Source organism: Carassius carassius, chromosome 27, assembly GCF_963082965.1.
Source record: "Carassius carassius chromosome 27, fCarCar2.1, whole genome shotgun sequence".
Classification (NCBI taxonomy): domain Eukaryota; kingdom Metazoa; phylum Chordata; class Actinopteri; order Cypriniformes; family Cyprinidae; genus Carassius; species Carassius carassius.
Window position 1 is genome coordinate 6499372 of NC_081781.1, and position 24820 is coordinate 6524191.

At 35.6% G+C, this 24820-nt stretch overlaps 1 protein-coding gene across 1 annotated transcript in view; it reads left to right on the forward strand.

The window, feature by feature from the left end:
• The window catches only part of LOC132106546 (sodium/potassium-transporting ATPase subunit beta-1-interacting protein 2), a 163986-nt gene that overhangs the window by 135089 nt on the left and 4077 nt on the right, over positions 1-24820 (forward strand). Inside the window, exons 5-6 of the mRNA XM_059512322.1 lie at positions 14719-14779; positions 21837-21918. Of these exons, the coding sequence (XP_059368305.1) occupies positions 14719-14779; positions 21837-21918 (143 nt within the window). The remainder of the gene's footprint in view (positions 1-14718; positions 14780-21836; positions 21919-24820) is intronic.

Consider the following 24820-nt stretch of genomic DNA (forward strand, 5'->3'; position numbering starts at 1 on the left):
AAATATGTTCCGAGAAATTGTGAGCCATAAACTCATAATTGTGAGGGAAAAAAGTAAATTAATTAAAATAAAAACCGTTCTCTCACAATTTTTACCTTCTCACAGTTCTGAGTTCATATCTAGTTTTTCAGATCATTCTATTTTCAGGATTGTGAGAAAAAAGTCTTTAATTTTGAGAAATAAACTCAGAATTACAAGATTGAAGCTTGAAAGGAAGCTAAAATTCAAGATGTTAACTCAAATTCTGAGAAGAAAATCCTGAATTGTGGGCTTTTAAAAAATATTCTGGCAATTCTGAAATAATTTTACTCAATACATACTTTTTTCTGACTTCTCACAATTCTGAATTTCAGAGTTGTGTGATTTAAAATTAAGGCAATTCTGAAATAATTAGAGCTGGGTTGAGTTCATATCTCAAAATTCATACCTTTTCTTGCAAATCTGAGGAAAATAAAACGTCAGAATTGCAAGATATAAACTCACTACTGAGAAATAAAGTCAAAATTGCAGGAATTTGCTAAATTTGCAAGACTGTGAAGAAAAGAACTGTGAGATATAAACTCACAATTGCGAGAAAAAAGTCATAATTGAGAAATATGTGAAGCTTTGTATCCACTGAGGAATTAAAAAATGTAAAAAAGCAATTGAGACTTTTTATCTCACAGTTTTCAGTGTATATCTCTGAACTCTTCGATTTAAAACTCGCAATAACACTTTAGTTGTCAGAGTTACGAGAAAATATCAGAATTGTGAGATAAAATATTGTAATTACTTCAGTGGAGGACATAAGCTTCCATACTTCTGCCATACACAATGCAAATGTACTGAAATAGCATACATCTAGCTGATATTCTCCACACAAGTCCTTTGTGTGGTTTAGCTGAATGACTGGCTCATATTCATTTTCGAGAGTCCGCCTCTGGGGCTCTGGGAACTGTTCCTGGGCAGATTTCTCCTTCACAGTGAGAGAGAAGGAGAGAGTGTTGGCAGTCAGTTGGCCAAACCTCTGCTCTCTCTCTCTCTCTCTCTCTTACACATACACAGATATGAAGGGGAGAGTGGGGCTCTCGTATGCATGGATGCATCAGCAAATGAGCTGTGTCCAGCACACCAGAGCAGCACTGATGTCGCATGGCATCATTGGGATCTGCCTGACCATGAGCAGACTGTGTAACCAGGAGGCCTTCCAATAGACAGTCTAATCAAAAGACCTGCATCCGTTTCAGAGTTGTGTTCAGAATTAAAGGGATAGTCCAGCAAAAAATCATCATTTACTCAACTTCTTGCCATCCTGAATCTGTACTGTATGTCTTCGATTTATTCTGTGAAACATAAAAGTAGATATTTTGAAGAATGCTGGCAACAAAACACAGTTTCAGTTCTTATTGGACTTCCATTTTACGGTGAAGAAAATACAAGAGAAGTCAACTTGATCCAGTGTCAGTGTGAACATTTAACAATGTTACTGCCATATTTATGTGGCTTCATTTCTGTAGTTTGTTGCTTCAGATGTTAGTTATCTATGTAGACAGCAAGTCAGCTCACTGGGAGCTGCAATGAGAGCTTCAGTACCTCATGCGATTGCTTTTTATTTATCTTGCATGCTGTTTTAAATATTAAATGCCATCTCTATTACACAGACTTTAAAGTAATGATAGTGAGCATCTTAAGACAGCGGACGCATGTGGACTACGAAAATGTCACGTAATAGTAATCTCTGCTATGTGGGCGCTGGGCGGATTCTCAGCCATGGTGCTTACCTCCACATCAGCTGTCGTAGCTGTGCGGTGTGACATATGTTAACAGAAATCTCAGCTAGTCCCTGTTTGTGTCAAGCCCCAGTCTCTGTTCTCATGCAGAGGATTGTAACAGGCCTCTACTAAGATGACTGGGTCATGCCGGGTTTGTAGGACTTATCCTGTCTTCTGACAGCTGGTGATTTTAAATCACCTCCTTTTCGTTATTATACTTGTCCCAAACCTGCATGCTTCTCAACAGGCAGCCGTAGCCAGAGAGTCCAGCCTAATGAAAGCCTCTATTAGCAGCTATACTAATGAGCTTCTGAGAACATTAGCAGTGACTCTCATAATCAATCAAGCCTTGTTTAATTACAGTGCATCATCTTATTGATGCTATAGAGTTATCATTATACTCTGCAGGTCTCAATTGTCTGCGTAGGGTGTTATAACTAAAGCCAAATCTTTTTAATATTCAGGCTATTTAGCGTATCTTGATATGAATTTGCTGTAGAATTGATTTATTGATTGATTGATTGATTGATTGATTGATTGATTGATCAAATTAATGTAAAATATATTGTATATATTTACTTATTTATGAATTAACAAATTCTATTATTTTGATTAGATTTTAAATATTTAATCAACTGTGCTTAATGTAAAATAAATACATTTATTTACTTATGTTAATTAATTAAAATTATTTTTTTATGTGTATTTATTTATTAGTATTTATTAAATGTAATATAAATATATTTATATTTATTTACTTAAAAAAACTGGCTTCTGCATTTATTTATTTATTTATTATAAATCAAAAAAGAACAATTACCAAGTCGATTCAAGAAGTGTTTAATGCCGCAAGGTAAAGTAGAATTTCTATTCACCAATGTAAAATGTAGTATATTTAATAAATAAAATTATTATCTGCGTATGATTTATTAAAACATTTCAATACATGACAAATGCTTCACAGACCCTTCTGTAAATATTTTGAGTGATGCAGCCGAATCAGTGTTTTGAATTAAGTGATTTAAATAGACCATTTCCACTGTTTCACAAAAATGATTCAGAGCTGTTTTTGTTACTTTTTAATTAAGAGAGACTATTAGATATTTCCTAACACACTCAGCAAAACTAATATAATGAGGGAACTTAATGGCCGAATAAAAAGCAATAATGTTGCTTAATTATACATTAGCAGCAAGATCGTCACAAATACAGTGTGAATATATTACCTTAATTAGTTGTTTGGTGAGGAGCTTTGATCCTGAGTTCATTAGTGTCAACATCAAATGAATAGGCTTTCTTGGTACGAGATTTCCTCAATTTCTTATACCCCGCTTAAAGCTGTTTGTATCATATTTGCCTTATTAATTGCCCCGCTTTTCTGGGTTTTATGTACCTTTTTCATATTAAGCCTGTTGATTTAGTGGTAGAATTTGCATAACTCCCTGTGTGCTAACAATTCTCCTGATGAGGCGTCTCTTGAGATGCATGGAGGGAGATCCTTGCTCGATTTTCTCAGTGTAGCCGGTTTAATACTGCTTGCTTTCTGAATTCTCAGGATGACTGATTGGGATCCCAAGCTCATATATTTATTCCAGCAGCTGAACCTAGATGTGTCTCAACTTCCGCTGTTCATTTCTGTGCCCATTGTTCTGAGCTATTTGTGGCAATGATAAGAAAATGAAGGAAAGGTGAGTGCCAGGTTCGTGAGGGAAATGTGTGCTGCATCGAATGGGAAAAGACAAACACTGAATCAAACTGGATGCAATCATTGCAGAAAGGCTAAAAGGATTATCCGCTCAACAGTGATTTTTCAAACTCTGACATGACCGATTATTAACTATGGTATATATTTTAACAATTTTTTCCTGAAATAAAGTCAGTGAGTGAGCTGGATCCATGTTCAAATGCAAGTTTTGTTTGGGATGTTCTTGTGTCCAAAAACAGCTTGACAGAATGGAGTCTCAAGATGCATTTTGTAACTTAAAAACACAACGCTTATGGAACATGATGATAGGCCAGAAATTAAAAAATATTTGGAGTCCAACAGTAATTGCCCTGAAATGTATTGTGGGTTTATTTATCTGTGTTTTGAGTGTTGCAGAGCTGCTTTAAAGGGGATGAAAGGTGCTGTTTCAAAGCGTCGCAAAAAGAGATGCGTTTAGCGTTCTGACAGTAAAAGCCTCTTGGAGAAGTTTTGCCTCTAAAGTCATCCCCTTCAAAGCGTAGCAGCTAAATAATAATAGAGCTAAAAAAAATAGATAAACTTACTGTGTACTTTTTGGGCAACTAGTAAACCACCTTGATCCCTAGTGCAATGGTAGATGGCAATGGCTTTGTATTTTATTTAAATATTTACAGTTAGTTCAATTACGTTTTTTATTATTAAAAAATAAAACATATTTTTTTTATATGCAATAATTTAAATAATAAAAAAAAATACTTATTTATATTGACCAAAACCAATTATTTGTTATTTTGGGATATAATGGGATATATGGTATAAAATGGGATATAACTAAATAATGGGTGCTTTTTTTAACATTGTAAAGGTTTAAGTTAATCTAACTAGTGACTCCAGATAATGTGAACTTTATGCAGAATTGAACCTCTTTTAGCATTTATATTGAAACAACAACAACAACAATAACCTTTCTGTCAGCGGTCAGTCAATGAACGATTTATGGAGCGCCTAAAGAAGAATAGGTAACTGTTTTGACAAAACATAACACCCAGAGGAGAAGAAAATCAATCGAACTCATTACTTGCCAGTCCCTTAAGACCTCTATGGAAACCTATTGCCATAGCCAATTTCGATTCAAGACTTAATTTGGTGGTGAGGATGAGTTGTGCTCGGCAAATCATCAGCTTGGCAGACGCCTGTGCGGCAGGCGATTGCCATCAGCTCTCATAAATGTCAACACTTGGCCCAACTCCCCGGTGATCTTATTCAAAGTCTATTTTTATTTCTTTTTATCCATTTGTTGAGCCCTTTCATTCTCTTTCTTGTCTTGCTATTTTTTCCGTCACTCTGGTGGAGTGAGTAACGACGCGGGCCGCTGCTGAGTGACAGGAGGTTTGATAATCGCCGGCCTGGCTGACGTGGCTGAGCATCTCATCTGATAAGTCAGAGAAATCGGCGACCGCGGCTGAATGACGGAGCCCTATTACTCAAACATCACACATGGCATGAGCAGAAAACTGACAGGAGTCAGCTGAGCAGAGCTGGTTATATTGTATATATTTAGAGCGATTGTTGAGTGTTATATTGAGCAACTTATTCAATAAGTTAATGAGTAACTATATATATGTAGATGGGTTTTAAGAGATTTTTCTTCAGCACTGACATTACAGAGAAATCCAGCAAGAAAGAGAATTGTTAAAATCTTTAGAAGGTTATCTCATCTGAATACTCTGACAGATTAATGACTTGTGTGATGAAGAAGAGCCTTTCACTCATACATCAGAGTCTGGACCAAGATCAATGTTCTACACGTATGATGCACAATGTTAGCGGATGGACTCAGTCTGTCATCAGTTATTGTAGGCAGAGATGTTGTTTTCTATGTTGCCTGTGTGATGACAGAGAGAGATTATTCCAAAGCCCTGTCAAAACAAAACATGCAATTTATTTACTGGAATCACTTGCAAGGTTTTTTTTTTTTTTTTTTACCTTCCAGTAGCCTCGCCATCCAATATCAACGAACCCACCGCCTGTGGGCTTCAGCATTAAATCCTTTTGTCTGTTCCTCTGTTTGTCAGGATAGAACCTTTCACTTACCCAGTTATACTCTAGCAGGAAAGGAAATATCTCTAGTGTGTTATAAAATTGCCATTACTGATGGAGGGCTTCAGGAGGTCACTGAAGCAATTATCCGTGAGTCGTTGAGGCTTTGCTCTGAGCGATGCCTGACCTCTCGATCTCAGCTGGACACCTGCCCGCCACCCATCTTTTCCTTCTAAGATATGAGCGCTAACACGTCAGGAGGCCATGAGGTCTGCCAAGTGTAATGTTGTGTGTCTTATTCATTCCGCAAATTCTCCTTCCTGCTTCCTTCGGCTGTCTGAACAACTCATAAGGCTGCTGTTATGATTTGTATGTTTTATGCCATTCTTTATGGAGGTCAGTACTCAGTAGCATCACTCCTGGTCATGTTTTTGTCACTTTCCAGAGTGCAAAACCGGAAATGCAAGTGAGCGTGCAGTGCACCAACACGCTCCAGACCTTTGGCACTCTTGGCAGCCTGTTTGCAGAGCAATTATTCAAACATTATTTTGTCAAGATCAATGATATGTCTGAATTCATTACTGTAAACAAAGAGCAATTATGCTCTTTACTTGGAGAGTTGGCTTTTACAGCAGACAATCAATCCAGACACAATGGAGCTATATGCTATATTAGCTATATTATACCACGATATAAATTAGCATCAAGTGAAGGAAAAGCAGGAAAAGCAGCTCTGCTGAAGCCAGTAAAAATTAAGCAGAAACACCAGAGCTCAAATGCATAAATTCCTCGCAGAAGGGAAGAAGCCGGTTATTATATTATATTTTTATAAATATTTTATATTTTTATCAATATTTTATAAATATTTTATATTTTTATAAATATTTTATAAATATTTTATATTTTTATAAATATTTTATATTTTTTCTTGGGTTGATTTCATGAAACCTTTATTCTTTTTTTTACATACAATTAAAAAAATTTTTTACTTTTTTTTGTGATATAACAAACTCTTATTAATTATAATTATAAATGTTTTGTTTTTTGTTTTGTTTTTTGTAAAATCTTAATTCCTTTTTCATTATTTTAGTGTATTTGTAAGATTCTCCCTAAAAGAATACATGAAAATTGTGAATCTTACAGTATATGTTATAAATAAGAAAAGCTGCCCTGTATCCAGCTGTCAGATTCCTTACATATAGTATCCATCTTTAGAAAAAAAAAACCTTTGCTCCAGATGGAATAAAATTGCTTTCTTTCCGATCTCTATTCTTTGTAGTAAAGAGTTCATAGGAGACACAGAGGTGTGATTTCTTCATTCGCTCCTTTCTTGCCATGGCAGGTTCACCAACATGCTTTCTGGAGCGCTGTGGTCTGTGGAGATCTGTGCTGTGTTTCTTCTCAAGAAGAGCTTTCTCTATGAGCATCGGGTGCTACTGTGTCATGGAGAAGCTTATCCCCTCTGGCTAAGTGCCTGCTCAATTGTGAAAGTGGAAAATTGGGTGTGATGTGTTGTTTGGAAATCAAAGCAGTTGTGATGAAAGTGTCTGCTTTACTCTCTTTTTTGTGTTCCTTCCTCACTAACACTGGCGAATTCTGCCAATTGCCAACAAAGCGCAAACTCTTGGCTTGAAGCACTGACTCACGGATTGCTGGCCTTTAGAAAAACATTGGCAGCAATAGATAGAGAGTTAAGTCTGTTATTGATGATTTTTGAAGAAGAAATTACAAAAACATGTGGAAGAGGCTGCGGTCTTGGCTTCCTGGCTATTTATTTATTTATAGATTTTTTTTTACATTTTGACTGTCTGCTTTGTCTAGTTTAGATCTTATTTTAAGTAGCAATCTAAAAAAAAATGTACTGTTGTGCTCTTACGCAGTATGGAGTATGATAAAAACGCCATGCTTTTTTTCAAAGCATATTTCTGTTGTTGTTAATTTATAACAGCATCATTTGATTTATAGTTGTAACATTGTTTATCTATGTTGTCTTAAAAACCCCAGATTCCTCGTTGCATGCCTTTTCTTACCAAACCACACTTTAGGAGCCGAGAACTGAAGGCAGTGAATGAAAGAAGTTCTTAGCCGTGATTAAAAAGCTTAAAAGGTTCATTTAGCATTGCTAACAAGACTTCTCTTTGCTAGCTCCGAGCTATAGCGTGGCCTTAGCCGCGCTAATGTACTGCGTCTAATTCAGATTAACAGCCAGGTGGACGAGGCCCAAGGAGGTCAGCACTGAAATTGGTTTCTTCTGAGGACTAAAGACAGCAAGGGGATATTCCATTTAGGTCAAAAAGTGACTTTCTGAAAGCACAATTACTGAATCATTTTTAATGTTTTAACAAATGATCAGTGTTTGTGCCTGTGATTGGAAATATTCTGACATTTATCTTAGATGATCTGAATTGTAAATGAGGCTTTGAATGTTTAATTCTTTTGTTCCTTCGGCACGTTTTGTTCTAAGACTGGTGGTGGCACAGTAAGAAGGTCAAAGATGGCATGTCTGGTACTGCTGTAGCTCACAGCAAATGACCCAATTAAAACACTTACAGTCAAACACTGGAACGTTCATCTCTAATAAAATAGTCTATTCTGTTATGTGGTGCATTTTCAAAGTACATGGTACTGGATCATTTGCATTTTTAAATGTGTTACTAAAAATTGAAATTAACACAAATTATAACATGTTTCTGTCGGCTGCATGAACATATCAATTTACTTTCTCATGTCACTAGCTTTTAATCTGCAACTTCGCTGGCTAACGGATGCATAAAAGTGACCAAGTGGACATAAACCAATGCAAATAGAAATATCAAGACATTGTCATTGACATTGACATATCTGTGTATTTTTGTGACACAGTTTTAACCGCTTGAAGTACTACATTAGCGTCCTCTCTCTCATTTGCCTCAAACTGCTGTTCTCCTCTAATGCAACATCTAGTCGCCATATGAATTACTTTATAATGATATGAAAGCATGTATTTTAGTATACTTTACATGCACGGTTTCATTGTCTATGTTTTAAATGCACATCTGAATTCCCACGCCGTGTAGCACATAGTCTCGCATGTCAAAACAAACAGAACGAGGTGTCAGTGATTCCTTCTCTAGAGGCCACTCTTGTTATGTATAATGTGTAAATTTTGGATCATTTACTGACTATGATCTTTAAATCTCCTTTATCAAAGTGAACAAATCTTTTTTCGAGTGATTTCGTTCCTTTAAGCAAAATATTTACATTTATGCATTTAGCAGACACTTTTATCCAAATCGACTTACAGTGCTTTCAAGCTACGAATGCATTAGTCTACAATAGTCTTCGGGTTCGAGGCTTTCGTTCTTTTATCATGTGCCCGCTTCCCTACTCAGTATCTTACAACAAAGACAAACATTACATATTATGAATTTTATGCTATTAGTTGTAGATAATCTTTGCTTTATCAAAGTGATTTTTTCTCATAATACGCGTTCATTATAAAGCCAACTTTTTATTACCATATTCAATGTTAACCATCATGAAATAAATGTAATATTGTACGAAATAAAAAAGCTTAAATTTGAGACCAGAAACGCATCGCATAATAAACCCGAACCCTAAGACTCAAGAGGTGAATTAATCATTTCTGTTTTCCTGTAAAGAACTAATAGGATGTTGCGCATGTGCGGTCAACACAAATGAACGAATCAGTTGCTGAGATGATTCGATGTTCCTGAGTCTTATTAAAGAATTTTTTAAATTGAACAAATTGCTCATGAACAACCCATCACTAGTATGATCATCACTAAACATATCAATTGGTCAACCTCTAATACTTATGATTAAGGATTTGAACAAACCTTTAACTCTAGGTTTGCGCATCCGTGATTATTTTTTGTTTTTTTGTCAAAAATGTTTATTTGTTAGTTGATTGTTAGCATTATCAGTTAACTAGCTGTTCCCTTTGTGTATTTCATTCTCACAGTCTTTTATTTTGTCATTTTATGCAGTCTAGCTTGTGAAAAGTTCGATTTTTCACAATTTTAGCATCTGTGTCCTTGAGCTAGAGCTAATCAAAGGCATTAGCCGTGTTTGTGATGTTCTGTCTGCTTTGAGCCAAGCAACACTCAATCCATTTGAAGACGGGACCGTTTTACTGAAAAAAACTGTTTGACTTTACCACGATGACTCATAAAAAACACATCACTTCTCCTCTCACCCCATAAACGACCCTGGCGTCAATATAATCAGTATTTCTTTGTGTCAGCTGTCCACGTTTTACAAGCACACGGCCACTCTAAACGGTTGTCTATTTAAATCATTTCATAAAGAATGCATAAACCATTCACCCTTGATTTGTGCTGAGAATGCTGTGTTAAAAAAAAAAAAAACACCACGCCGACTGCCCCCGAATAAGTGTTTGCACTTGGAAGATTGCAGAAGACGTTTGGTGCATCAGGACATGGGTGGTTGTTGGCATGTTAAGTAGCTCACTAGCGCAGTCTATAAAAGCCAGGAGTGAGCAGCCCACCTGGAGAGAGGCCCAGCGCCCGAGGAGGAAGTCAAGGACATGTGAATTAGTCCAAGCCGCCAAGTGCGCAGTTTGAAGCAGGCATCCACACTGGCACAGAAATGGGTTGACTGATGCTGTGTCTACATACGAAATTGATTAAGCTAGGTGATTCTGCCCTGAAAAAGTGAAAGAAAGTAGGTGATCTAAGAAACTGATCTTAGTGAAAGGGAAAAACACATGAGAACACCAGTCATCCAAAAGTTTTAGAAGATGATGTAAGATTTTTTACTGGGGTTGTAAGTTTTTGAAAAAAGTGTTTTAAGCTCACCAAGGCTCCAATTATTTATGACCAAAAATACAGTAATATTGTGAAATATTATTACAGTTTAAAAGTTTTCAGCAGCATTTCTCAGTATTCAGTGACACATGATCCTTCAGAAATCATTTTAATATGGAGATTTGGTACTCAAGATCCATTTCTTCTTATCAATGTTCAAAAGATTTGTGCTGCTTAATATCTGCTCAATATTTTTATTTATTTTTAATTAACCATTGACTATTAGAACGTTCAAAAGATCAGCATTTATTTAATATTTAACATTTTGTATTTTTTGTTACATTTTAAGCATCTTTGCTGAATAAAAGTATTAATTTAAAGGAGCATTGCGTAGGTTCTGAAATTTCTAACCGTTACTGACACCAGTGGCCGTTAGAGGCCGTTATATTTTTACATTTTGAATGGTTTTGGCAAAGGCACAGCCAAAAATTAAACAAATAAATAAAAGATTCTTTTATCATGGTTAGAGAGAAAACTGAAGGGAATAACCTCTTCATAAAATCGCAGAACTGCACTTTTTTTAATATGATGGATATCTCTGAAGGGAAACTACTTCAATGTAAATGGCTAAATTGTAGTAGTTTGTAAAGCTGCCCCATAATATTTCAAGCTTGAGTGGTTGTATCAGACAGTGACCTTGTGCAGGAAGTGACTGTCAAGCCATTTCCGAAATCAGAATTCACTCCTGTTTCAAATAATGCTGTACGTGTTTGTGTTTTCTTCTATGTATAATTTTTATAAATCATCAATGTTTCTTCATAGGCACTTGATTTTATTCTGATTTCCATGTATGTAAATCGGTATACACAAGCACGTTTGCTATTCTGTGTCATGTAAGACATGTAGCCTGTTTCTGTATTTCTTTGTAGCAGATGTAGCTTAAATAACATTTGCATTTTTAAAGTGCTAAACCAGATATGTTTTCCATTGTGACGTTGTTCCATGCTTTGAAGTTAAACATATTAAACAATAAAACTTATTTTGAAGAATGAGCAAACTTATATGTGAGGTTTAACTATAAGGGTGCTTTCACACTTGAGTTCGGAGCCAGCGTTCACATCATCCAAACGAACCGAACTCTGACATAAATCGAATCCGAATTTTGAATTTCAAAACTAAAAAATGTTCCATATTTATATAGTTATTGTACAATTTCAGAAATATGTATTTATATATTTAGCAGTACATGTATATTTAAAGATTTTCTTAAATATGCATGCATGTGTGTGTATTTATATATGCTTAATAAATATAAACAGTAAACACACATACATTATATAAACAAAATTTTTTATTTTGGATGTGATTAATCACGATTATTCGTTTGACAGCACTAATATTAACATAAACGTATAGATTACAAACACTTGGCCATTTTTATGTTCTCAAATATGGAAAAATATAATATGCAATGAAGTGTGTGTATGTGTGTAGTATTACATTTTAAAGAAAAAAATAAAATAAATGTAATTATTGCAAACAATAAAAATGTCCAAAATGTATTCAAAACATATTACAGTATAAACGTATCAAGGTACTGTAGATTTTATAGTTATTATTATATATTTACCTAAACATACTTTTAATAAGTTTCAGTTTCTTATATTATCTCATATTTTTGGACATTTTATATATATACATTTGTTTTGTCCAAAATAAAAGTATTTACCACAAATGTAATTTAAGATAAAAAAAAGATATATATTTTTCTAACTTTTGAAAGTACATTTTGCAATAGGTTTTGCCATTTTAAGTTTAAACTTATAAACATGTAACATTTTCAACTTACATTTCCTTTAGCTGTGCTGTTTTCGACATATATTCAGCATAAATTTTAAATATATTTTGGCCAGAAAAATATCAATATAAATAATTATTGTTTGGGGCAAGCAGTTTGCAAGTGTTTTTTCACCCCTCTTCATCAGTTAGTGCACCCTGTATTTACATCCTGCTAATTTGGTTTACATATTTTGCAAACACAATGGGCAGATGATAGTATCAGGTAATCAAAAGAGCAGCCTGTATTATGTGTATTGAACCCTGATCCGCCTCTTTCCCCACACATACACACAGATGCTAGCTGCTAGCCACCTCCATTGTCTCCTCATCCAAGGAACCAAGGAATCGGGAACCAAATTTCTGTCTGGCACAATGTGTTGAGCCCAGGTGACACCACATTGGTCCTTCGTCCTTCACATAGCTGTGCGATATTATGTAAATGACCCTGTCTGAATTTGGATTGCATGTGTGCAAGCGCGGCCCAATGCTCTTCGCTGCCACTGGGAAGGAGGAGAGAGTGGTATATTATTCCGTATAAATGAGAGCAAGACCTTGAGGTATTCTCGGAATCCTAAATCTGCTTTTCCTCCCATTTACCACCGTACTGTGATTATTTACCACCGTACTGTGATTATCCAGAGGGATTGGACTGGGAATGCAGTCCTGGACTGTTTGTTCTGTTCGTTTAGTTAAATGAACAGCTTAAATGATAAGAAATGGCGATACATAAACAGTCTTGTAAACATGGCCGCATTCTAGAGCATTCCCTGAGGGGACATGAGTTTGTATCTCATAGAATAGCCAATGGCGTTCAGCTTCTTAATTATAATCTCAAGTCTGGGTGGCCTTTTTACCGGTATGTCAACGTACATTTGCTCTCAGCACAACTGTGGCACAGTGTTGGGGAATGTTACTTTTAAAAATAATATGTTATAGTATAGAGTTACTCATTAAAGGTGACTAATTGCATTGCTTAAGTTTTTTTGTTACTTTTTCTTTCCAGGTTTCTATTTGTCCTTAATGGTGTTAAAAGTGTTAATCCATCCAAATAAATATTTTATTCAGTAAGGATGCATTAAATTGATCAAAAGTAGCAGTAAGAAAACATTTAGAATGTTACAAAACAATGTATTTAAAATAAATGATGTTATTTTGATCAAAGAATCCTGAAATTTTTTTTACATATCATGTTCAATGTTAAAATTCAGTCATTTAATATATATATTTTAATCATATTAATATTTAAATCATTATTCTCTATAAATAATATATATGCTGTATGTAAATATCCAGTAACCATAACCATGCTCATTATTTAAAAAATATAATAATAATAAAAATCGGCTGATTACATAACTGGGGTTTTATTTGTGCTGTGTTTCCCCCAACAAGGGTCCTGTAGACCTTATTTTGGTAGTGCAGACGACAGGAGTTCAAGCTGTCCCACTCTATCATTTGGCTTGATTCGATCAGAGACGTCCAATCAGTCCGGTTCTATAAAATCCCTGGTGTAACACACAACAACACTGCTCTCTGATGAAGAGGGTTTATAAAAAGCCCAGCTGTGCTCCCTGAGCATTTTAAAGAGTCTGCTCCAAAAGATCCAAGTCTTTTGTTTGTCTGTTAAAGGTGTTTACACTACTCAATATTCTGATGCGATCTTTTCATCATCATTTCACATCCATCCTTCTTAATGACTGTTGAAGTCCCAAGCCCGCCACCGAGCATATTTTTCTTTAAACACGGATGCTGATGAGTGATTCAGAGCCAGGAAAATCTGAGCTTTGTGCATCCGTGTGCTTCTATGATTCAGAAGTGCTGTGTTTTGGAGCGGCAGAGAAGATGAGGCTCCAACATTTCTGCTTCGCTCTGTCCTCATTGCTCTAAAGACCTATTTCCTGTGGCGGTGTCTCAGTTTGATGTAAAGCTCTCGCCGCTACAACACCTGTTTCCTTAATGAAAATAAGCCTACCTCCCTCTATCTTTGATCTCTTCATTCTCTCCTGCTTTTATTTCAGATGCTCTCTTATTTGAGCAGAACTTATGAGCATGTTTTTTTTTTTACTGTTAAAAGTATGGTCTTTTTCATCTCTAATTAATCGAATGAACCACTAATGGTTTTCAGTGATGGTTTGTTTGCTTATTCTGATATAATGACCACATGAAATGAGTTGACACAGTTTTATTGCATTTGTTGATGTATTTCCTGATGAAAGAGGAAGATTGATTTTTTTATAAAAGCTAAAAAAAGAGGAAATCCTTGAAAGAGGATTCTTCAATATTTTTTTTTTCTTGAGAGCAAAAACTATGCATTTCAAATGAATAAATGTGTATATGATGTTCTAAAGGTTAATTTTTAAAGAGCTACAACTTCTTTGTGCCACTTACACTTGAAAATAGCCATTCTGCCCAATAGTTTTCTTGCATTTTCTTTTTTTTTTTCTTCTTCTTCTTGGTCTAATATCAACGTTCAACCACAGGCATTGCAAAAGGTTGCTAGGAATGATTGTGAAACCAGTTCTGGAAACATTATTTTTCCAATTCTATTTGCTGCACAACACTTCACCTTAATATCGGCAAATTGATTAGTACAGTTGATTGTCCTAATCAATGTTGTCTTCTGTTCTCTTCACAGCTTGCTGGGTTCATCTATGCCTGTTATGTTGTGAAGCTCATTTCTGAAGAGGAGGACAGCTGTGAGTATATCTTCTTAACTCAATAAAATTATATTTATCATATCAGATCTAAATATATGATTTACATATACAGTGGCAAAAATTATTAGAACACTATTACAGTATTTTCTGTGTGAAGCACAGGCTGTTGTCAGACAAAAATCTCACTGGATAATTATACAATTAAAGTCAAAATGAATGTTTGGAAATGTAAACTAATATTTTCAACTGACACACTACAGCAAAAGATAAAAATAACTGACATAAAACCATCTTTTAGCTGCGGAAAATACTGTACTAGTGTTCTAATAATTTTGGCCACCATTGTATAAATATTATATATTTACAATATTACAAATATATTTATTATTATTTATTATATTTATAATTACAATATATATATAGGGAAAAATGTAAATGGCATGGGTCATTCGCTTTAGTCACCTTTCTGTCCTGACAAAAGATTAGATAATAATAAAGAGGATAGAAGTTGGCCTGATTTATAATATTCCTTATTTTTTAAGGAACAGTTCACCCAAAATGAAAACTCTTGTCATTTACTCACTCACTTGTGTGCATTGCAAACCTGTATGTTTTACTTTCTTTTGTGGAACACAAAGGGAAAACACAAGACTATCATATGGATTTATAGGAGTTCATCTTTATGATGTTTTTTTGTTGTTGTTTCACTTTCTTTTATTGAAAACGTTGGGCACTATATTGTCCAACATTTCCCCATTTGTGTTCTAAAGGAAACTCGTGCAGATCGTGATTCGTTTAATGTGTTTTGCCCTCAGATGCTTATAACTTTTTTTTAGGAGAGTCTTTTGAGGAATAGCTACAATAACAAAGGAAATGCAGCCTAACACTGGCATCCAAGATCAATACTGTTGTTCTCTTGCAGAGTCAAGCTTTATTTTCCCTGTTCTCATCATTCTCTCATCACCGAGCAACTACAAAAAAGACAGACAGCGAAATGTATGTAAAAGTATGTGTTTGTGTGGCTGTTTATTTGTTAGGCATCCCCCTTCTTTGTCCAGTATTTTCATTGCATTTTATCTGTGCATAATCAGAGTAATCAGAATCATTAAACTTCACTCTGAATGTAATTAAGCACGGCCGTATTTGGAGGGTCAGCCTCTCATTAAACTGAGTGCCTTCACTACATGTTAAGATCACGGAGAGGGAGCCCTCTGGCAGAATACATCCAGTGTAGCGTGATGGTCTATTAATGCTGAATATTTGTGCGTATATGGGTTTTTATGCATGACTTCATTGAGATGTTGGTCCAAGCTAGAGTGTGATCCTTATCCTTACACACACACAGTCAAGTCAAGTCAAGTCACCTTTATTTATATAGCGCTTTAAACAAAATACATTGCGTCAAAGCAACTGAACAACATTCATTAGGACAACAGTGTGTCAATAATGCAAAATGATAGTTAAAGGCAGTTCATCATTGAATTCAGTGATGTCATCTCTGTTCAGTTAAATAGTGTCTGTGCATTTATTTGCAATCAAGTCAACGATATCGCTGTAGATGAAGTGACCCCAACTAAGCCAGAGGCGACGGCGGCAAGGAACCAAAACTCCATCGGTGACAGAATGGAGAAAAAAAAAACCTTGGGAGAAACCAGGCTCAGTTGGGGGGCCAGTTCTCCTCTGACCAGACGAAACCAGTAGTTCAATTCCAGGCTGCAGCAAAGTCAGATTGTGCAGAAGAATAATCTGTTTCCTGTGGTCTTGTCCTGGTGGTCCTCTGAGACAAGGTCTTTACAGGGGATCTGTATCTGGGGCTCTAGTTGTCCTGGTCTCCGCTGTCTTTCAGGGCAGTAGAGGTCCTTTCTAGGTGCTGATCCACCATCTGGTTTGGATACGTACTGGATCCGGGTGACTGCAGTGACCCTCTGATCTGGATACAGACTGGATCTGGTGGCTACGGTGACCTCGGAATAAGAAAGAAACAGACAAATATTAGCATAGATGCCATTCTTCTAATGATGTAGCAAGTACATGAGGTGTTATGGGAAGTGTTTCCGGTTCCGGTTTACCTAATTAATGCAGCCTAAAAATCCTTTAACGGATTTGGATAATAAAAGCATATTAGTATGTTATGTGTAAGCCAGGTTAAAGAGATGGGTCTTTAATCTAGATTTAAACTCCAAGAGTGTGTCTGCCTCCCGAACAATGTTAGGTAGGTTATTCCAGAGTTTAGGCGCCAAATAGGAAAAGGATCTGTCGCCCGCAGTTGATTTTGATATTCTAGGTATTATCAAATTGCCTGAGTTTTGAGAACGTAGCGGACGTAGAGGATTATAATGTAAAAGGAGCTCATTCAAATACTGAGGTCCTAAACCATTCAGGGCTTTATAAGTAATAAGCAATATTTTCAAATCTATACTATGTTTGATAGGGAGCCAGTGAAGTGTTGACAGGACCGGGCTAATATGGTCATACTTCCTGGTTCTAGTAAGAACACACACACACACACACACACACACATACATATATATATATTACGGTTAATAGAAATGTTCCTGAAATTAATGGATAATGTTAGGTAATGTAATGGAAAATTACCAATGCATTATTAATTTTTCAGCAGCTATTACTCCAATCATTCTAATGTTTAGTGCCTAAGTAACATTTGTTATTATCAATGCAGAAAACACTTAATTTTATATATATATATATAGATTTGGACACACCTTCTCATTCAAAGAGTTTTCTTTATTTTGATGACTATGAAAATTGTAGAGTCACACTGAAGGCATCAAGGGCTATTTGACCAAGAAGGAGAGTGATGGGGTGCTGCGCCAGATGACCTGGCCTCCACAGTCACCGGACCTGAACCCAATCGAGATGGTTTAGGGGTGAGCTGGACCGCAGACAGAAGGCAAAAGGGCCAACAAGTGCTAAGCATCTCTCAGGGAACTCCTTCAAGACTGTTGGAAGACCATTTCAGGTGACTACCTCTTGCAGCTCATCAAGAGAATGCCAAGAGTGTGCAAAGCAGTAATCAAAGCAAAAGGTGGCTACTTTGAAGAACCTAGACTATGACATATTTTCAGTTGTTTCACACTTTTTTGTTATGTATGTAATTCCATATATAATTCCACATGTGTTAATTCATAGTTTTGATGCCTTCAGTGTGAATCTATAATTTTCATAGTCATGAAAATAAAGAAAACTCTTTGAATGAGAAGGTGTGTCCAAACTTTTGGTCTGTATTATATATATATATATATAACCAGACTGAAAAAAAATTGTGCAGCCCTGTATATATTATATGTATTTTATTATATATTATCATTAGCCTATTTCCTATTATCTCCTCACACAGTAAGTGATTTTGACAGATTTTACTTCCTGAACATTTTCTTCGGTGGAGAAAAACATAATAAAGCAGAATCCCTAGAAATGTGTGCATTGTTACTCACTAGCTTTTTCAGAGTACCTTATGAATAAAACTCCCTAATTAAGCAAAAAACTAACTTTCATTCTCTCACAAAATCCATTTTATTGGCTTTAGATTAATCAAATGTGCAAAGCATTGCGCAGCAAAAACTTTTGCTGCCACACTGATCACTTAACGTCCTCAAACATCATTCAGCAGCACTCCTGGTGTCCAGTGGGGGTTCTGATTGTTTCAATCAGTGATCAGGACAGATTCTAGAACATTTGTGTAATTGGAAATCCCTCTCGAAAGTCTCTCCCAATCAGTCCATGGGCAGCTTGAGTCCTAGTCTCTGCTGGAGCTCTCGTGATGTTCCAAGGGTGGGCACTAGAAAATTCCACTGAGAAATACAATCGCTGAAGCTCTGAATCCTCCAAGCAGGTGAACGATATTGATGGCTTGATTCCTAAGGCATGTAGAAACACTAATCGGGTCGCCATATTGGCCATTACAGCTTTAATTAATATAGTACATGAAACACCTCCACAAAGGTAATGAACAGCTCAAACCAATCAACACGGTCCACACGTAATTACAGCTACTATCACGGGTAAAATCCCAGGGTCCATTTAAAGAAAGGACAGTATTTAAAATGATTCTGCTTCTAAAAACACGATAAAGCAAAAGAGAGAGAATTAAGAAGTGTCGGTTGCGGGGGAAACACTTTTTGCATCAATAAGAAGGAAATTAGGTTAAGGCTTTCCTTCGGGGATATGCAATCAGGCTTTGTGGTTGCAGGGAGGTGGGAGCTCATGCTGATAGTCTTTGCATGCCGCGTGCGGTTTACAAATGCCTTTGTCGAGGAAGAGCTTTTGGAAGGGTGAAGCCAAAATCCATAATATCCGTAAAGCTTTGCTATATGGACGCTGTGAGGAGAAAACGTCTATCACGGTCTAATTCCCTGCAGCGCCCGTGCAAACAGAACGGCTCCTTTCTGGGATGTGTCCCTTAAAAGGGAATAAATAGCTATTTGAGTAGTTTTGTTGAGGTCGAGGGACAGTTGTTGTATGGGTTTGAATGCTAATGCTGTAGCTCAAGGTGGCCCATAGTTTAATCTGTCCACTTGCCCACAGTCGATGGTACTTTTTTGTTGTTGTTTTGTACTCCATTACTGGATAAGTGATCCCAGCATTTCTCATTATCTTGGCAGGAATAGCCAGGAAGAATTTCTGCCGTGAAACAACTTGAGATATTTTTTTCACTGCAAAGGGGAAACGCTTTCAGAACTGTTTAAGAGCACATATCTGCCCTCAAGGAATCTATTTGAACATTTACCCCCTGCAGACATATTTATGTAAAGGACATTAACATGGAAATGTTCTGAAGTGCAGCGTGACTTAATGATCAGTGTTTTCTGTTTTAAATGTTTTGTGTGTGTGTGTATGCTCAAAAGTTTGGGTTCAGTAAGATTTAAAATGTAACACTTTTATTCAGTAAGGATCCATTCAATTGATTAGAAGTGACAGTAAGTATATTCATAATTTGTTTTCAAATTCTGTTCTTTTGAACTTTCTATTCATCAAAGAACAACCGCTTTCAGCAATGCTAATGAGAAGAAATTAAACAACAAATCAGCATATTAGAATGATTTCTGAAGGACCTTGTGACACTGGAGACTGGAGTAATGATGCTGAAAATTCAGCCTTGACGTTACAGAAATAAATTACTTTTTAAATTACATTAAAATAGAAAACTGTTGTTTTAAGTTGTAATAATATTTCATAATAATAATCTATTTGTGAATCAAATAAATGCACCCTTGGTTGGCATGAAAAAAAAAATCTTACTGACCACAAACTGTGTAGTCTATTTTCATATTTATTACATTAATACTGTAGTTAATTTTAGAATTACAAAGAAATTGCAAGTAACACATTTAATTAAATGTGAAATTTTGAAGTAAAAAGACATTTTTTTAGTGTTTAATGTGAATGATGGTTCTAAAGGCCTATTTGAAAGGGCCAGTTCACCCCAAAATGAAAATTCTGTCATTAATTGCTCACCCTCATGTCGTTCTAAACCCATATGAACATCTTCAGAATACAAATTAAGATATTTTTGATGAAATCTGAGAGCTATCTGACCCTAGACAGCAACACAACTGATATGTTCCCAGGCCCAGAAACATAGTAAATACATCGGTAAAACAGTCCATGTGACATCAGTGGCTCAACTTCAGTTTTGTGGTGCTACGAGAATACTTTTTTGTTTTTTTGCACAAAGAAAACAAAAATAACATAATTTACTCAACCATACTTCTCCCCCGAGTTGCGTCTTGCACCATTTAGAGAGTATTGCTATGCATACGCATGCTTTCACAACACTTATTAAGCAGATTGCGTTCATGCGCGCGCTTTCTCCCTGAACGTAAACAAAGCAAAATGCCGGAAGACGTAACTCAGGGGAGAAGAATTGTTGAATAAATTATTTTATTTTCGTTTTCTTTGCACAAAAAAAGTATTCTCGTAGCATCGCAAAACTGAAATTGAGCCATTGATGTAACATGGACTGTTTTTCCGATGTATTTACTCCATTTCTGGACCTGGGAACATTTCAGTTGTGTTGCTGTCTGTGGAGGGTCAGACAGCTCTCCGATTTCATCAAAAATATCTTAATTTGTGTTCTGAAGATGAATGAAGGTCTTACGGGTTTGGAACAACATGAGGGTGACTAATTAATTACATAATTTTCATTTTGGGTTGAACTAACCCTTTAAGCCCAATCTGAACTATTCACTTAAAAACGTACAACTATCAACTATCCATATAACATATGAGTTGATGTGTCACAGTATCATTATTGTTGTTGGTGGTTTTATTGGTATTACTAGTACTATTTATTTTGTTGTCTTTTTAATTTGTGTATGTTATTAAAATCTTGAAATATTTTAAGGACTGTCAATCAATTTAAAGACTGGAACTAGCATGTTAATTAATGACATGATATGTTATATATCAATATATGTTTAGAGAGGAATTCAAACAGTGTCCTGCTAAATGTGAGCGCTCTGGTTTAAACTGCTGGCGCAAGCTTTCAGACTGACCTCTGCGGGTCCCCAGATAACACTGATCAGGACAAAGGTCTAACTCCACAATCAAACCAACATAGATTAGGGGATTTGTAGGTATATGCCCCCTAAAATCTGAATGATAATGGTTCCAGTCTTCCATTCTGCTTCTGTTTGGGATGCATGAGAGAAGCTCTCTGTTAATTCCACAGCTTATCTCCTTTGTTCCTTGGTCTAGGAAACAGCCTCTGATTGCCAAAGCCTGGATCTTTATCGCACACTTTATTACCTTTGTGTCTTTGTGGAAAGCCCAGATACTCGGGACTTCCAGGGCCTGAAACAACTGGTGGGCCCTCACAGAGGGGTTCAGGGACTAATCCTGTCAGTTTGCTTTATGTTAGCCTATTTTATAATCTAACAGGCAGCGTGCCACAAACCGGACTTCATAGATATCAGTCTCACAGTGGGTCCGGCCGCTGATCATCCACTGCTCATGATTATTACACTTACACACACATGGGATACTTAATCTAAAAGTGATTATTTGAATGAACAACAGCATTCGGTACAATAAATCATCTCTTTTTTTGTCCCCCATCTTCTCATTTCTTTAGTTGACTTTATAGGAGGGTTTGATTCGTACGGTTACCAAGGGCCACAGAAGACGTCACATTTGCAACTACAACCAATGTACATGTAAGTATCACAAACATGAATGGTTTTAAATCAAAGCAAACCTAATTTGTTTTCTTGTACAGTTTCAGCAGTGTTTTGTTATACACTGGTGCTTCAGGGTAAATTTTCATGGTGCACTGTTTTTTATTCAAGCTGTTTTTCCCCTTAGCTCTCTACAATAGCTCTTAAGTGAAAAACTTAAAGAAAAGCAATTTATGTTTTCTTAGTAAGCTGCATCTAACATGTTTATAAATTGTTAAATCATTTTGATAATGTATTTATTTATGTATTTATTTATTTGTCAAATAAATGTATTGACTTTTATTTTTAATGTACATTTATTGATGAATTGACTTTTAAGTTATAAGTTATCAGAATAATTATATTTATTTTTATTAAAATGTATTAATTAAATAACATAACCTGTAATTATCATAATATTATATAAACACACACACACACACATATATATATACATATATATACATACATATATAGATGTATGTATATATATATATATATATATATATATATATGTATGTATATATACATACATATATATTGTAACGGTACGTGTATTCGTACCAGACCGTTTCGGTACAGGGCTTTCGGTACGGTGCACGTGTGTACCGAATGACCGAATGCAATATTTTGTATGCGGAACATTGGTACATTTTCGTGTTTCCAAACGAACATATTAAGTGGTGGAAGTCTCCGCGTTCAGCGCAAATCCCGCCCTGTAGCTGATTCTAAGGCCGGTGACACACTGGCTGCGTGGCGTGAGCGTGGCGTTTCTGCTGCGTGTCAGTTGCATGACGGCTGCTTCGCATTTTCTGTGTCTTTACACGCCAGAATCGTGCCTGACGCAGTGCTCGCGTGCTGCTGCTACTGTAGGTGACATAATAGAGGGAGACCGCCGACAGACCAGGATCTTGTGTTCACGACAACAATATCTATACTTCATGTTGAGCATAAATATAAAGCCTACTAATAAAGGACACCGTCAACAGCATTGGCGGCAAAATAGACTATGTTTGACAGGTGCAATATGCCAGTGTGTCACCGGCCTAAGGTTTTCAAAAGGCATCACGTGAGTGTGAACATCAATACAACTAGGAAAAAAAACATTGTAATTCAAACGCAGCTCCCGTCGGCATTTAAACAGACCTTTGCTCTTAATTCCAATCGGCCCAACGCAATAACGAAATCTGAGCAGGTCTAAAAACTGAAACTGTTGATGCTGCATTTTACACTTTAGAAAAGTTATATATATATATTTTAAATATGAGCAGGCCTACAAGCTGGGATTGGTAATGCTGCACTGAAATCATAGTTATTTATTTATATTGTTCATTATATTTTATTATATGATATTGGTTTGAGACTGAGAGTATTTTATTTAGTGGAGAACTTTGCAGCAGTATTTTATTTCTTATTCTTTTTTTATTTTATATATATTTTATTAAAAAGTATTTTAAAAAAGTGTAAACAAATTGTTAAAAAAAGTTTATAGTAATAAACAACCTGCAGTTTAATGTTTGCAATTTTTTTCCTTACTGTACCGAAAATGAACCGAACCGTGACTTTAAAACCAAGGTACGTACCGAACCGTGATTTTTGCGTACCGTTACACCCCTAATATATATGTATATATATATATATATATATATATATGTATATTTATATGTTTAGATATATGTATATATGTATATATATATATATATATATATATATATGTATATATATGTAATCTTGGAATATTTATTTATGTATTTCTTTATGGCTACACTTTATCTTAATTTATCCTTGCTACAGTGTAATTATACTTTTTAAGTACTGAGTAATATTAATTAACTACATGAACTTATTATAGGGTTAGGATTAGGGTTTGGTTTAGCATTACTTGCATGTAATTATGCATAATTTATTGTTACTATAATAGTAAGTACATGTAACTTTTAGCAAGGACACCTTAAAATAAAGCATTACCTTATTTATTTACTTAGTGTTTCAAATAAAACAATGAAAATGTTATAGTAATTTTCATATATATATAACATTTTATGGTATAGAAAGAAAGCATGACATTGATTGTATTATATGTTCATATTAGAAAATTATTTATTTGTCTAATTTATAAATTGCAATTTTATTTCTTATGTAATTGAACAAAAGACATTTATTCAAATTCGAAAGATTTACAGTTATGCAAGTTATGTAAAAGCAACACAAACAACTGATAAGGAAATTTGTATAGATTTTGTGCTGCAGCCATAGTCTCTAGACTCTTTCATTGTGTTTGTATCTGGGTGCACAACATTCTCTTTTGGACATATTGGAAATACTGCGGAGTAGTTTTATGAGAGCTGGTCCGTGACAGACCTGGAGCAAAACAAAACCCTGAGGAGCATCTCTAGCAGAACATCTCAAAGAAATAATATCATTGTCAGTCTGGCTGGGATAATAGCTTTGGTCAATATTAGGGGAGGTGATCTGTTTGCTAAGTCTCTGTTGGCAGCTTAAATGTTTATGAGGAAGTAGTTGAATGTTCAGAGGTGGGACTGGGTGATCGCTGGGAGATTTAAGAGGATTTGGCTTATTGACACTGATCTATTGGTGATTGTGTTCTATAGAGTCAGCCTTTATGTCCACAATGCACTCCATTATGCCAGGAGGTGAGACAGCAATGCTTTCAAAGCTTAGGCCCATGATCTATATGGAGACAGCTCTTTGATGGAAAACCAAACTGCAGTACAGGAGGGGTTTGAGGAGTCACTGAAAATCAGTAATGTGCAATACAACTTCAGAATTGTCTGATATTCAGAATCAGAACTGTCTGATGTTCTAGTCTGCTGCACATTCACAGATAAAGACTCTTGAAGACAGTGATTGCCTTTATTGTGGATAGACAGCTATAAGTTGT